The 14,198-nt window shown below is 40.3% G+C and overlaps 1 protein-coding gene across 1 annotated transcript; it reads left to right on the plus strand.

The window, feature by feature from the left end:
• The first annotated feature begins 12,850 nt into the window (after positions 1-12,850).
• LOC149925581 (sperm-associated antigen 7) lies at positions 12,851-14,187 on the plus strand. The gene is made up of 7 exons (XM_090160627.1): positions 12,851-13,024; positions 13,104-13,171; positions 13,238-13,326; positions 13,395-13,479; positions 13,539-13,628; positions 13,709-13,865; positions 13,929-14,187. Exons 1-7 carry the CDS (start codon positions 12,946-12,948, stop codon positions 14,033-14,035), a joined length of 675 nt encoding a protein of 224 aa, XP_090016753.1. The 5' UTR covers positions 12,851-12,945; the 3' UTR covers positions 14,036-14,187.
• Positions 14,188-14,198: the final 11 nt, after the last annotated feature.

Below are 14,198 nucleotides of genomic sequence, written 5' to 3' on the forward strand. Positions count from 1 at the left end.
TCGGATATAACCTACTACACATCTAATCCAAAATATAGGGTGCGAATAATTTATTAATAATGGTTTGAGGATTGGTATTAACATATACGTTATATCATAAGTAACGTAACAAGTAGTGTTGTAAGTGGGAAAATTTTCCGTATTTTTCCGAAAAAAATAAAAAAGTCTTCATTACACTATTAGTCTAATATATTGTTTGCAAATTTAATTAAAGCTGCATTTTCGCCTCATTTTTCGAATCTAAAAGTAAAACTAAACCTCTAGATTAGCTTTAAACTGATTAACAATGTTACACTATTAATGTTTTGTAGTATGTTTACTGATCTTAGACATTTTATTTCAATAAAAAGATAAAAGCATTAAAAACCCTTAAAAAGTAATTTATGTTTAAATTTTCTATTTTTCTGCAATTTGGAAAATTTTCCCCCTTTTATTTTACCGGAAAATTAACTACACTAGTAATAATCATAGGTATGAAAGTTTACGATTTTGTGCAATCGAAGTTAAACTCGCCACTCCTTAGTTACCTTTTCGTTGGCAAAATCACTACCAGGTTAGTTGTCAGCTCTTAGATAGCTAATGATTTACGTGTGGGTCAGGGGGGCAATGCCCCTTCCAAAAAATGTGCTGGGAAAGGTAACTAATGAATTTTCCCCCCAAATTTTATGCTCGGTTGAAAATTAAAAATTATGAAGTAAATATAGGAACGGCTTAATAGAGAAAATATTAAACTACGGCAGGAGTCCATACCTCTACTAGGAATGCTTATCGCGGCAGATTATCGTCTCGATGTGGCTGACGGTTTTTTTGACGTCACTATGTTAACTTAACAAACAACAACGTGAGAGAGGAGCGCGCGCAGAGGGGATTTTTTGTCTCGTAGGCGGGGCCAAAGCCGTCAGAGTGATCTTACCATACGCGATACGCCAGGATAAGCATTCCAAGTAGAGGTACGGATTCCTGACTCGGTCCTTAATTTTCTCAAGAATTATTGGTTTTATATATTTAATATCTTAAATTTTTTCTATTAATCATCCATTTATAAAATTTCCAAATGCAAAAAATACTAATTCTGGTCCGTTTTTGGCTTTAATTTTTTTTTATCCCAGACCACCCGGCTTAAGCCCCTCCCTCCTCCCCAACTTCTCGAACGGTCCTACGCCACTGTTAGCGAGACAACCTATCATTGAAAAAGTCAGCGTCGGTAGAATAGAAAGGGTCATACTTATGGTTATTATGTTACTTATGATGATATCTTAATATATTGTTTTCTTTGAGATAGGTAACGGATTTCTTTAGTAATTTGGGTGGTCAGCTTGGTCTGTGGTTGGGCCTATCGTTAACAGACGTAGTGGGTCGTTTTTACTACAGCGTCCTGGGAAGATTCTTGGATAATAAGAAACAAAGATGCGCCAACAAAACGAAAAGACGGTTTTCGACCGTCAGAAGAAGCGCTATTTCGAACTTCGCACCGACTGATTTTCCGACGACACCCCAGTTCCATTTTAAACGGTACGATTTAGATTATTAATTTATTCATATACAGGGTGTTTGCAAAGGTTATGCAAAAATTAAGGAGTTGTAGGGGGTGAGTTGAGAAGTATGCCTGTTTTTCCCCATTGTCCTACGATGAGTTAAAAGAGCGCCAGAGAGCTTCTAAAGCTACGTTCACACTTACCCTTAAAATCGCTTCGTTTTAGATAACTAGTTTTTAAAACCAACATGGGAAATCGCTTCGTGTTGGTTCGGGAAGCAACTCGTCCAAGTCGATTCGCTTAGAATGGCTTTCAAAATGACAAGGCGGGGAAGTAAAATTGCTCGAATTTTCAAAAATAATCAGAATAAAATTCTAAATAATATCAAATAATATTACAGTATGTATAGTAAACATGATTACCTAATTGTTTTGGGATACATTTTAGTATTTTCAAAATTATGGTCATAATTTGAAATGACGTTATGCCTTGGCTTAAAGGCGACCGGGCCGGGGTGAAGCGATTTCGCACGTGTGAACTAAGAATTATCGTAGGCGGTCAAAACTGGTATTCAAACCGTCCTAAACTGGGTTTTAGGCTCTAGTGTGAACGTGGCTTAAGTGGAACCGGAACCGGAACCGGAACCGAAAAATAGTATGAACTGAACTGAACCGAACCGAGAACCGAAACAAAAATTGGGGAAAAAACTGTAAATAACTATTTTATTATGTTTGTCGAAAACTAAAAGTAAAACTAGCTCGCGCCGGCGTCGAAGCTATTTTCGCTTATTTCCACATATTTGGAAGTAACACGCGTCGAAATAAAAACCAATAGTTTGGACAAAACGAAATTAAGTGGTTTCTAAATACAACCTTGTTACTTGTCAGTGGTTTATTTATACTTTTTCACGGCTTTTTCAAAAGCAATAGTATTCGGTTCTTTCGGTTCGGTTCTCCTTCGGTTCCGATTCGGTTCTACGTGGAATAGGAACCGGAACCGAACCGGGAATTTCGGTTCGGTTCCAGTTCCTCCGGTTCTAAACGTCAACCCTACCTACTAGCCCCTGGAACAAGCGCAAAACCAAGCAGCGGAGAAACGCGAACATTAAGGTTTGGGTTTATGTGATAGGAAAAAATAGGAATTTGTTAACCAATCGAGGTAACCAGCGTAAAAAAGTCAACTTAAACAGTATTTAAAGTCCCTGCTGCTTGGTTTTGCGCTTGTTGCAGCCTACTCCCAGGGGCTAGTAGGCCACACTTTGAAACTCTCTGGCGCTCTTTTAACTCATGGTAGGAAAATGGGGGAAAACAGGCATACTTCTCAAACTAAGCCCCTACAACTTCTTCAAATTTTTGCGTAACCTAGGCTTTTGAAACACACTGTATTAATAATCTAATTGATTAATCTGAACGTTGTAAATTATTCTAAAATGTACTAATAAATTATTTTATCATTATTTTTCTGGTTTAAAGGGACACACAATCGTTTGAATTTTGAGGGTGTGACTACAGAATTACGTATTTTGGGATGCCGGAAAATATACCTTAGTCACGTGACTGAAGGAAAAAAGTGACTGGAAATTCGACCCTAATTTGTAGTATGGTTTAAGTCAACTGTTTTTTAAATATATATTTCTACTTCGGGATAGTGCCTATTTTTAGATTAGCATTACTGCCAATCCCACACGAACAGTATAAATTAATACATTTCAGCTACGCACATAATATTTGTACATTTTTAAACTTTAATTAAAGTATTAGGTAATGGAAAATATGTTAAACAGTTAAACAGAACTTACTAGAGCCGACAAATAGATAAAATTAAATTAAAGGGGAACGGCCAAGCTTTTCCAAATATGGCCTTATTTCCGTATCAAAAGATTAACAAGACGTTCAATATACTAACACGTACCTTTTTTTGTCTCTAAAAAATAGCTTTTGGCCAAAAAGTTGAAACTAAAAATAACGCCAGGTGTTTGGGTTTGAATTTTCGCCGCCATCTTAGGGCTGCCGCCAGCGCCCCTAACCCCGTATGAGCGATTTGTGAACTATCCTAACTTTTAAAATCGCGCAATTTAGGCTTAGGTCGCTTATAACTGGAACGCGCGTCTTCAGCAGCGCGCGCTTTTACGTTGTTTTTCTGTCTCACCGACTTCTCACCAGGTGTCGCGGCGGACGCGCGCTTTTCGATTTCACGAAATTTCTTTATTTTAATAAAAATTAACCACTCAATATTTTTTAATGCGGTTTTCGCCATAAATTTAGGTTTTTAATGGGCTATAGGGCTATCTAACTGGTTGAAGCTTGACCGTTCCCCTTTAAACCGCGTTTAAACTCAAAATAATGTATATTTTTTCTAATTATTTTTTTCTTATTCTGTATTGCGAGTATGTTATTAGTGGACTATAAATAAAATTCGAATCGAACAAAGCTGTGTCCAAATAAATATTTCATTTCGATTGGGACCAATCGGAAGTAATTCGATCATCTGTGCGCAATGGCATCGCTAATTACCATATGTAATAAATAGAGTTTGTAACAAATAATTATCAATAATTCCCCGCTAATTTGATTATTTTTAAATATGGTAAATCTCTCTTTTTGGTACAACAAGATTAGGCAACAATGTATGCTATTTTATTTTTAAGAGGAATATTTCGTATAGAAAGGAAATAGATTAAGAGCTCTCCTACTGTGCCTGGCCGAGATTGGTGAGCCGACGGAATGGAAGCTAAACGCTTATAACTTTGATAGGAGAAACGGTCAAATTATTACTTGAACTCTCTAGTTTTTTTAAGTTAGCTCAACAGTGTGGATAGGTGAAATTTGTAAGTTAGCTCAATTGTGTGGATATGAGTAGGTTGTAAATTAGCTGAACAGTTTGGATTGGAGTAGTTTGTAAATTGGCTGAAGAGTTTGGATTGGAGTAGTTTGTAAATTAGCTGAACAGTTTGGATTGGAGTAGTTTGTAAATTAGCTGAACAGTTTGGATAGGGGTAGTTTGTAAATTAGTTGAACAGTTTGGATAGGGGTAGTTTGTAAACTAGCTGAAGAGTTTGGATTGGAGTAGTTTGTAAATTAGCTGAACAGTTTGGATAGGGGAAGTTTGTAAATTAGCTGAACAGTTTGGATAGGGGTAGTTTGTAAATTAGCTGAACAGTTTGGATAGGGGTAGTTTGTAAATTAGCTGAACAGTTTGGATAGGGGTAGTTTGTAAACTAGCTGAAGAGTTTGGATTGGAGTAGTTTGTAAATTAGCTGAACAGTTTGGATAGGGGAAGTTTGTAAATTAGCTGAACAGTTTGGATAGGGGTAGTTTGTAAATTAGCTGAACAGTTTGGATAGGGGTAGTTTGTAAATTAGCTGAACAGTTTGGATAGGGGTAGTTTGTAAATTAGTTGAACAGTTTGGATTGGAGTAGTTTGTTAATTAGCTGAAGAGTTTGGATTGGAGTAGTTTGTAAATTAGCTGAACAGTTTGGATAGGGGTAGTTTGTAAACTAGCTGAAGAGTTTGGATTGGAGTAGTTTGTAAATTAGCTGAACAGTTTGGATAGGGGTAGTTTGTAAATTAGCTGAACAGTTTGGATAGGGGAAGTTTTTGTAAATTAGCTGAACTATTTGGATAGGAGTAGTTCTTGGGGAGAGACACACCACTAAAATAACATAGGTGTAGCGGGAGTTCTTTTGACTCAAGTGGTTAATCCGGCTGTACCCAGCATTGGAGCAAGGATCTACCGAAGACAACACCCAGACTAAGCGAAGCAAGGATGGTGCTTCCAAGGCTCGCAATCGTAAGAGAAACGAGCGTCGCAAGACTCTTAGAAAGCTGGCAGAAGACTCAGCAAAGGGTAACTTCTCTTCCAACAAGAGACAACGAGAATCACACCAAGACTCTCCAAACTCTCAACAACTGTCTGTCAAAAGGTCCAAAGCACAGACCTTCAGTGAAGATGTCGGTTCGACGAGTATGGCTATTATAAAAGATGGTTTTCCCTCTGACTGTATAACCGAGGAGGAGATGGGCACCATTCAGCGTGGGGTTCTGAAGAGGCTAGATAGGACACCCTCGGGTGAAGCTCTTCCTCGATTCTGGCACTTTTAGGCTTTAGCTGAGTAGAGGTGCCTTAATGTACCTGTGCAAGACCTACTGGTTACGTCAGGAGTTCGACCTAAACGAACGTGTTCTTCAGGGAACGAGGCTTTTGGTAAAAAAAGGTCAGTGACCTGCCGAAACCTTTTAAGGTCGCTCTCCGTACAAGGGGCGTCTGGTCGAAGGACCCTAAAGTCCTGCTAAGGCGTCTTCAAACTTTCAAATGGGCGTCTGGTCGAAGGACCCTAAAGTCCTACTAAGGCGTCTTCCAACTTTCAACGGGGTGTTATACCAACTGTTGGAAGGTTCTTGGCAAAGCAGAGGAACCGACTGCCATCCGTTGGATTTTCCAAATGGATGGAGAGTCGGGCAAAGCCATCAAGGAACCAGGATTTGTCGCCGAGACAGGTTTCGACAGGGGTATCTTCAAGATACCCAACAATCCAGCACCAGCGGTTTTCCTTGATATTGAGGGCGCTTTTGATAAAGTGTCTATAGTGCAGTCATAATTAAGGCTGCAAAGTGCTTTGGCATTAATGACACTGTGTCTTTGGATCAAAGCTAAGCTGACGAATGGTGTGGTTTTATCCTCCCTGCTTGGTTTCCGTGGCTGCCCGAAAGGTGGTGTTGTTTCACCATTGCTGTTGTTTCCTGGTTGTGTATGAACTATTGGTGAGACTAAACAAAGATGGATGCCACTGCTTCGGCTATTCTGACGACATCGCCATCATTTTCACGGGAAAGTTCCCCAACACTATTAGCGATTTAGTAAGAAGGGCTCTATCGTCAGTAGATGGCTGGTGCAGGGAAGTTGATCTAACGGTTAACCCTAATAAGACGGTTCTTGTTCCTTTTACTCGTAAAAGAATACAAAACTCTTTTAATTTGGGACTATCTTGAGCAAAAGCACTGAGGTGAAATACCTTGGTGTTATTCTAGACAGCAAACTAACGTGGAAGCCTCATCTTGACTTTGTAGTTAATAAGGCCAAAGACTATATAAATTCTTACATAGACTGGTTTGTGCTACGGAGAACTAGTTGATCGGTTTTTCTCGAGCATCAGCGCCATCGGGTAGTGGTGGAAGGTACTTTTATCTTTAAAAAACCATTTTTTGGCACGTGATCTCTGGCCACGTGCGGACGCGTAGTTTATGTACGTTCGCGTTGTATTTTCTCTTTGTTAGTTTGTTTTAGTGATTTTAGCTCAAGAAATTTAATTTCGCGTATTAAAATTTTAATGGATCGGAAAGGTTTAGAAACCAGTAGTAGTTCATTTTGCGCTTTTATTAATTGTGGGCATGCCAGAAAGAAAGAAAAAGAATTGTCTTTCTTTAGGTTTCCTACAAATGAGGAAAGGTAAGCTTGTAATTTATTGAATTATAATTGTAATTTTATTGTCAACTAAAATGAATATACACGAGTTAAAAAATGTATACAAATATCATTTTCCAACTCATCAATTTAAATTCCATATTTTTACCGCCCTTTTTTATTTATGCAAAGAGAAGATAGGTGGCAGATCATAGCAGTTATTTTAGTTCCTTCCACCGATACTAAGTGGCGCTAGGTGTAAAATTTTCAACCTATCTACAGCACTAAGTCTCCAGTCTATATAGCGATAGCTTATATAGTCTTTGATAAGGCTAACCAGAAGTGCAGTAAACAGGTCATGGGGACTTAGCCCTAAAGTGACTTACTGGTTATACATCATGATCATCAGACCAATGCTCTCTTATGCTGCTGTGGCCTAGAGTCCGTATTAACTGTGATCTGCGCACCCTACAAAAGCAGGATGTGTCTACATCACCGGAGCTATGAGAACAGCCCCAAGTGCTTCTCTAGAACAGACGTTCCGAGAATTCGCAGCGCGGGCATCTTTGTTTGTGTCAAGTGTCTTTTAAGATAAGCAGTAGCGGCGCTAAGGGTGGGCTGAAGTGGGCTTTAGCCCCCCTGCATTTCTGAGAGGGGCCACATATTTATATTAAAAGGGTCACATATTTATAATTAAGAGTTTTAATGCCAAAAAAACTTTTTCTGGAAAAAACTTTCAAAATCAATTTGTTTACTCAATAAGATAGTAGACCATAAACAGATAGATTCGGGAGGACGGGAGCGGAAATTGAGAGAAAGTTGAATGGACAATAGAAAGAAAAGAAAGGGAATTTAGGGAAATACCCCGGGCGTGCACTTGTCCCCTCCAGGTCGAATACAAGGTCCTAGGGGGTCCAGTTAACGCGACGAGAGCCGCACCAAGAAAACGACCTTGCTCTTCTCGCTTCCTGGAAAATTTATAAGGGGTCACTAAATTTGTAAAATGGTGTGTAGCTACACTCCATGGTTGTAAGGGCCACAAAATAATTAGCCCACCTGTGAAAAAACCTTAGCGCCGCTACTGAAGATAAGTAAAAAATGAGTTGGGGTTCCGCCAGAATTAGGTGGATAATTTAGGGTTCCATAGCAAAAAAAAATGAGAACCGCTGCTATAGAAATTCTCCTGAACATTATTCCTCTTCATCTTTTCATAGAGGAAGCTGCTGCTTTGGGAGCATATAAGCTCAACCAGGATGGTTGGTGGAGGGCTAATATTTGGGATAATAGCCACACCAAGATTTACCGGGAAATCTCCAGTCAGTTACCGGCCGCTATTTGCTTCTGTGTTGACTTTTGTCTTAAAAAGTAGCTTCACGGCAAGGTTATGCAAATCTTCGGATATTCAATCAGTTAAAATTTCTTCTAAACTGGTTTATAGCTGTTTGAATCTGATCTCGGAGCTAGGCACCAACAATTAAGTTCAACTCTAGTGGGTTCCTGACCATCGGGGGTTCTATGGTAATGAGAAGGCCGATGTCTTGGCCAATAAGGGGACAGAGGCTGGGTTCTTTGGTCCCGAACCTGCCGTTCCTACCCCTCTAGCATAGTGCGCGGCCTTATCTTCGGTTTCCCCTTCCATAAAAACTTGTTGAGGTTAACGGTAATAGTTAGTGTAGGGAGCTGTTGGCTCGTACGCGTGGCATGCAGGGCTTTCCACCACCCTCCTACGCATTGTAACCCGGCCACCTGAATTTATGGCTTCAAAAGTCACTTGATGACTTAGGCCTAAGGTGGTGCCTTGGGTATTAGCCTAGCTGATTATTATTATTATTATTATTATTATTATTATTATTATTATTATTATTAATTCTATGACAGACCGTCAACTCAAGCTTTGGCTTGAGATGGATGGCCAAAGGCAGACTAAAGAGTTTATATCGGGCCCCTCTAGGCAGAGAGCCAATGAGTTGCTCTCGCTATCCAAGTCCAATATCAGGCTGGTCGTTGGCCAATCTGTAGGGCTTGTCAGGTTGAGGAGGAAACTTCCTCTCGTGTACTTTGTAGGTGCGATAATTACGCGGCCAAAAGGCTCGAGGATCTTGGTATGCATCAGTTGAAAATCTGTTATTGTTATAACATGCTAACCAAGCGGATTCTCCCTTTTGTGTCGGATATTGGACTTTTTAAGTCATAAGGACACCACTGCTCGAAGTTAATGAATTGGAATATCTCTCGCCCTTCTCCCCACTTATCAATAATAATCATAATAATAATAATAATAATAATAATAATAATAATAATAGACCTTGCTTTGGCGAGTGCCGAGCTGGCTATCCATCTCTATACGTGGCCCTCTCCGGCCTTCGCAACAACTCCTCGGGGAAGGATAACGTCCAGGGCCGTGCTTAGGGGTTGGCGAGCAGGGCCGCTAAAATTTTACCATAGGGATGTATATACCGGAGGGCCGCTACACTCAGTTTCACCCATGCATTACGCCCGGGGCCGCGAGACCTCTAAGCACGGCCCTGATAACGTCTCCAACCTCATCATAAAGAACTCGACTCCGGGTTTTCGAGCGGCACTCCTAGCGCTCTATAACAGCCTTTGGGCGGAGGGCATCATGCCTTCTCGATAGAAACATGCTATATCGCATCCCATTCTGAAGCTTAGGTAGCCCTCCACAGATGTCTCCTCTTACCGCGCCATTTCTCTGCTTCCTAATCTCGGGAAAATTTACGATAAACTGGTTTTCGGCAGATGGGTCTGGTTCCTAGACCAGAACGATTTCTGCAAGTGGAGCAATCCGGTTTAAGACGCGGCCGTCGAGCGACATACAATGTGATCCGCCTTGCTATTGGCAGCTCAAGGCGCTCTCGCTACGAACAATCACTGCCTTGCGGTCTTCTTAGATCTGAAAGACGCCTTTGGCAGTGTTCACCACCAGGCGTTGCTCTACAAACTTCAACGCCGGGGTCTTACTGGAAATCTTCCACAAGGATAGGACCTATCAGGTCCGGGTCAATGTTGCGCTCTCAGACGAGAGGCGTTCCTCAAGGCAGCTCTATTAGCCCCATCCTCTTCACTGTAATGTTGGGCGGGATCTCACAAGTATGCCAGAGACATGTTGTCCAAGGGGAACACGCAGACGATATTGCTGCCCGTGTCTGTGGCCAAGCCCTTCATGCGATCGCTTGATCACATCGTGGAGCGACTTAAGCGTCAATTTATACTATTCTCCAAAGAGCTTAACATCCAAGGCGATCTCACTCAGTCTCGATGGCACTCCCTTAACCAAAGTCCAATACCTTGGTGATATTTTTGACGACCGACTCACGTCGAGGCTCTATCCTTGTCTTCTCTAAAGCACCTCAATCTTCTGCGTATTATATCAGCGACCAACTAATTGGAGAGCCAGTAGGTGGGTGCTAAGACTTTTGTACAACCCCCTCATCTGCACCAGGCTGGATTATTCCAGCCCTTTTATGCCTCAGCCCACCGCTACTCTGCTCGCCACTTTGGACAAAGTAAAAAACGCCGCTCTACGGGTCATCCTGATGGAAGCTGAGGCGGCAATTCCAAAGCTGAGCTTTCATCGATCTATTTTGAACCTCCATAACCTTGCTCCATGCGGAGCATCGGATACCCCAAACTTTTATCCCATTCTTCTGCGAGACAACCTGGCTAAACAGAAGGTCATGGAACATCGCTTCACCCCGGATCGGCTTCCTTTTCTGGTCTGGGCGTGGAACTTGGTAAGGGAACACAATCTATTCTGGTTCTTTCATTCCTCCAGGGGTCATCTTCCTCCCACGTCAACCTCCCACGGTGATGGTCATCTCCCGATGTCTAACTACTCGAAAAGGTGGCCTCTGCTCGGATGCGCTGAGACAATTGTTCTTCACGTCGCTCGACATCTACGCCAAAGACGCAACGGTAATTTATACTGACGGGTCTCTCACCCCGGACTCGGGAGTGTCACGTTCGCCATTCCTTCTATTGGGGTTGGTGCTCGGTTTTTGGTGGATCCCGATTATCCTATCAACAGGATAGAGCTGTTGCTCATTCAACTGGCACTTTCATATGCTTCCGCTCATCTTGCAAGTTCAGTAGTCATCTGCTCCAACTCCAAAAGCGCTCTAATGATCTGGTAGCCACCGCTATTCATGTCTTATGTGACAGTTACTTCTACTTGGTTACCCTTTTGTGGTGTCCAGCTCATGTCGGCGAGCTGGGCAATAAAACGGCTGACGGTCTCACGGACGTCACCAGTCTTCCGCGCCCCTCCAAGGTGGACTTTTTACTCCCGGCTTCGCTCTCCGAATTAAAATCTGCGTGCAGTAAAGTCGTTACCACTGCTTGCTGGGATTCCTGGCAGGCACGTGCCTCCTCCTAAGTGCTCAGCGAGGCGAAACCTAATCCGGGCTCTTGTGAGATTATGCGGCTTCAGATCCCCAGGCAGAATGACTCTCTTTTAGAGCTTTAATTTGTGTAACTTGAATTCTTGCTCTAAGTGCGGTTAGGTGGATACCGCGGAGCACATCCTCTTCGACTGTCCATCCCGAGTTGCAGCACGGCGATGTGTTCTTAGTACTCTCCATAAGAGGGCTCTTCCCGTCTCTCTGATTATGATGAAAGCGGTTAACGCCGGATTTTCCGACATGATCCCAACCACTTTATTCTGACTATCATTTATGTTTTTTGGTTTTTGTTTTGTCGCGTATTTTAATCTTTTGTTTGTTTGCGTTTTCATTTTCATGCATTGTTCGCTTTAAACTTCAAGCATATGTAACATAATTACTCATCCGTACCCTACGTAATATTTGACGTCATCGAATCTCAAATGCCGATAATGCCGTCGTGTAATTAGCTCTACGTCTGATAAACCGACGGCCATTATTTAGTAAACAAACCGGTTTGAACAACCAAGGCTTAGGAGCTAAAATAAACTACAATATAGTGTCAAGTTCTGTTAATGTAATTAATTTGCCAATTAATGAGTTCTCGGAGACTCACGTTTTAAAATAAATTTGCATTGTCAAATAAAAGAAGCAGGTTTATTGGAAAAAATAGTTGAAATTCAGGTTGAGCTTTTCTGGCGCAGATTCTTTTGAGCCTAGGCCTAACTCTTCTAGGCTTGATATGGGTTTTAATAACGCTGGTGGAATATCTCACTTCGACGACTTGTTCCATTTTCGGAAAGCGATCACTGAACCGTATTGGTCATTTTCCCCAAAACCTTTTCTTTTTCTAATCTACTCATTATTTAACTTCATCCGCACAAACCGAGTGAGTTTATAATTTTCAATAAAGCTACATTGGGCTGACTAAAATTCCGACGCAAAAAGTTCCTTCTCAATTTAGAGGTTTTTCCATTAGCTTAAATAAATATGTTACTAGCCAATAGTGTGACTCCCAAAATTACTAGGATTAATAAAAAGGTTAAAATCTAACGTAGTCCACCTTTTTACTGGTTCGTGGTGAAGCAAACCGTTAGTGAAAGAATTTTGAATGGAATAAAGGTACAGTGGCATACTTATGAGTAAGTATGTTACATATGATAATACGGCAGATAATTTGGAATTAACAAAGATAATATATAAAAAAGGGGGTGCCTTAACCTAGGAGGATGGAATACGCACAGTAGCGTAGCAAGGATTTTGTTTCGGGGGGGGGGGGGGCACACCATTGAAAAAAAAGTAAAAAAATAAAAATATTTGTACGTACGACCATACGTTTCGCGGGGGGTGTGTGCCCCCTGTGCCCCCCTGCCTTAACGCGGTAATCTTCCCTCTATATCTTTTCTATCTCTATGGTTTGACTTTGTTAATTTTATATTTTTCCATTTTGTTCTATTTTGAATCTGGCGCGCATGGTGTGAAGGCTGGCTTAATGCTATTTCTATCATTCTAATCTTGTTATTTTACACCCCCCCCCCCAGCCTCCCCTCTATCTCAATTCAGCGCTTTGAAGTGTGGTGACTGCAGATAAGTTGTATTGCAAGGGGCCGTGGCATAGACCTTTATACTCGTTTTTACGTCACTAATTTAGATAAAATTAAGTGGTTTTAAAATGGATTTACTAGGTTCTATTTTAAGTACCATGGCAAAACCGCCGTCTGTCGACGACAAACAAAAGAAATTAATTAAACGTAAGAAATTAAGGGTATATTAACGATTTATCATTGGGACTTGGCTATTTTTTAAATTTAATTTTTAATTTTTATGCAGAACAACAAGAACAATTTGCCCAACAAAAAGCCCAAGAAAAAGAAAAACTAAATAAATTTAGAACCGAAGTTAGTGTCTCTAAAATCTTAACCCTTTTTAATTATTTCTACTAATAATAATTGTTTAAAATGTAGATTGAAACGAAAATAAACAAATTCATACAAGATCCCCAAATGAAAAAAATTAAGTTTGAGCCGATGCATAAAGTGAAGAGATCAATTATGTAATTTAAATTCTCACACACTTTCTAACTTCATATAAAATGTATTATCTTTTAACTATTTCAAACAGTCATGATGTTGCTGAAGTAGCGGGTTTAACATCCTTCTCGTTTGGAGAAGAAGATATAGATAGACATATCATGCTCTTTAAAAAAGTACGCTATAAATTGTTCATAACTTGCTAAATTTAATTGTGTATTGGTTATTTGGGAAGGAGTTTGCCCCCTGTGATGATGAGTTACAAGCTTACAGAAAAGGCGAATCATGGGATGCGGAGAAAGCAAAAGAAGTCAATCGGCAGAAGGTTAGTTAAAAATTAATTCAACTTTTGATAAGCATGTCGTCTCTATGGATTAATTTGTTTTAAATTGTATTTGTGTTAAGGAGTTAGCAAAGACATTAAAAGAAGAAGAAGAAAGGCTACAACCAAACGAAGTAACACCTAACAGCAATTATAAAGAGAAATATGAAAAGTTATTGGGAAAAGATGCGGGTAAAGACGCAGCTAGGGTTGCTAAGGTTAATGAACAGTTTGGAAATGGTAAGCTAATTATCAAATCAATCTACAAGTTTTTCTAGCAATATCTGATACAAATTATTACAGTGCCTAGTGCTAATAAGAGGGATCAGCGATCTATTGAACAAACCTTAGCCGATATTAGAGCGAAAAAGAAGCAGAAATGTAATGACGATTCCACTTCCAATATTTAACCCCACATCAATCTAACATCAATCATAATTGTATAGATCAGAGAAGCATTATTTCATTTTGTAAAATAAAAACATCTGTTTAAGAGAAACACCAAGTCAATTTATTTAAATGTACTTCCAGTGTTTTGCAATTGTTTTAATAAATTCTGTTAATAAAAGTTAC

The sequence above is a fragment of the Leiobunum rupestre genome, chromosome 10 (assembly GCF_980474605.1).
Source record: "Leiobunum rupestre chromosome 10, qqLeiRupe1.1.hap1, whole genome shotgun sequence".
NCBI classification, from domain to species: domain Eukaryota; kingdom Metazoa; phylum Arthropoda; class Arachnida; order Opiliones; family Sclerosomatidae; genus Leiobunum; species Leiobunum rupestre.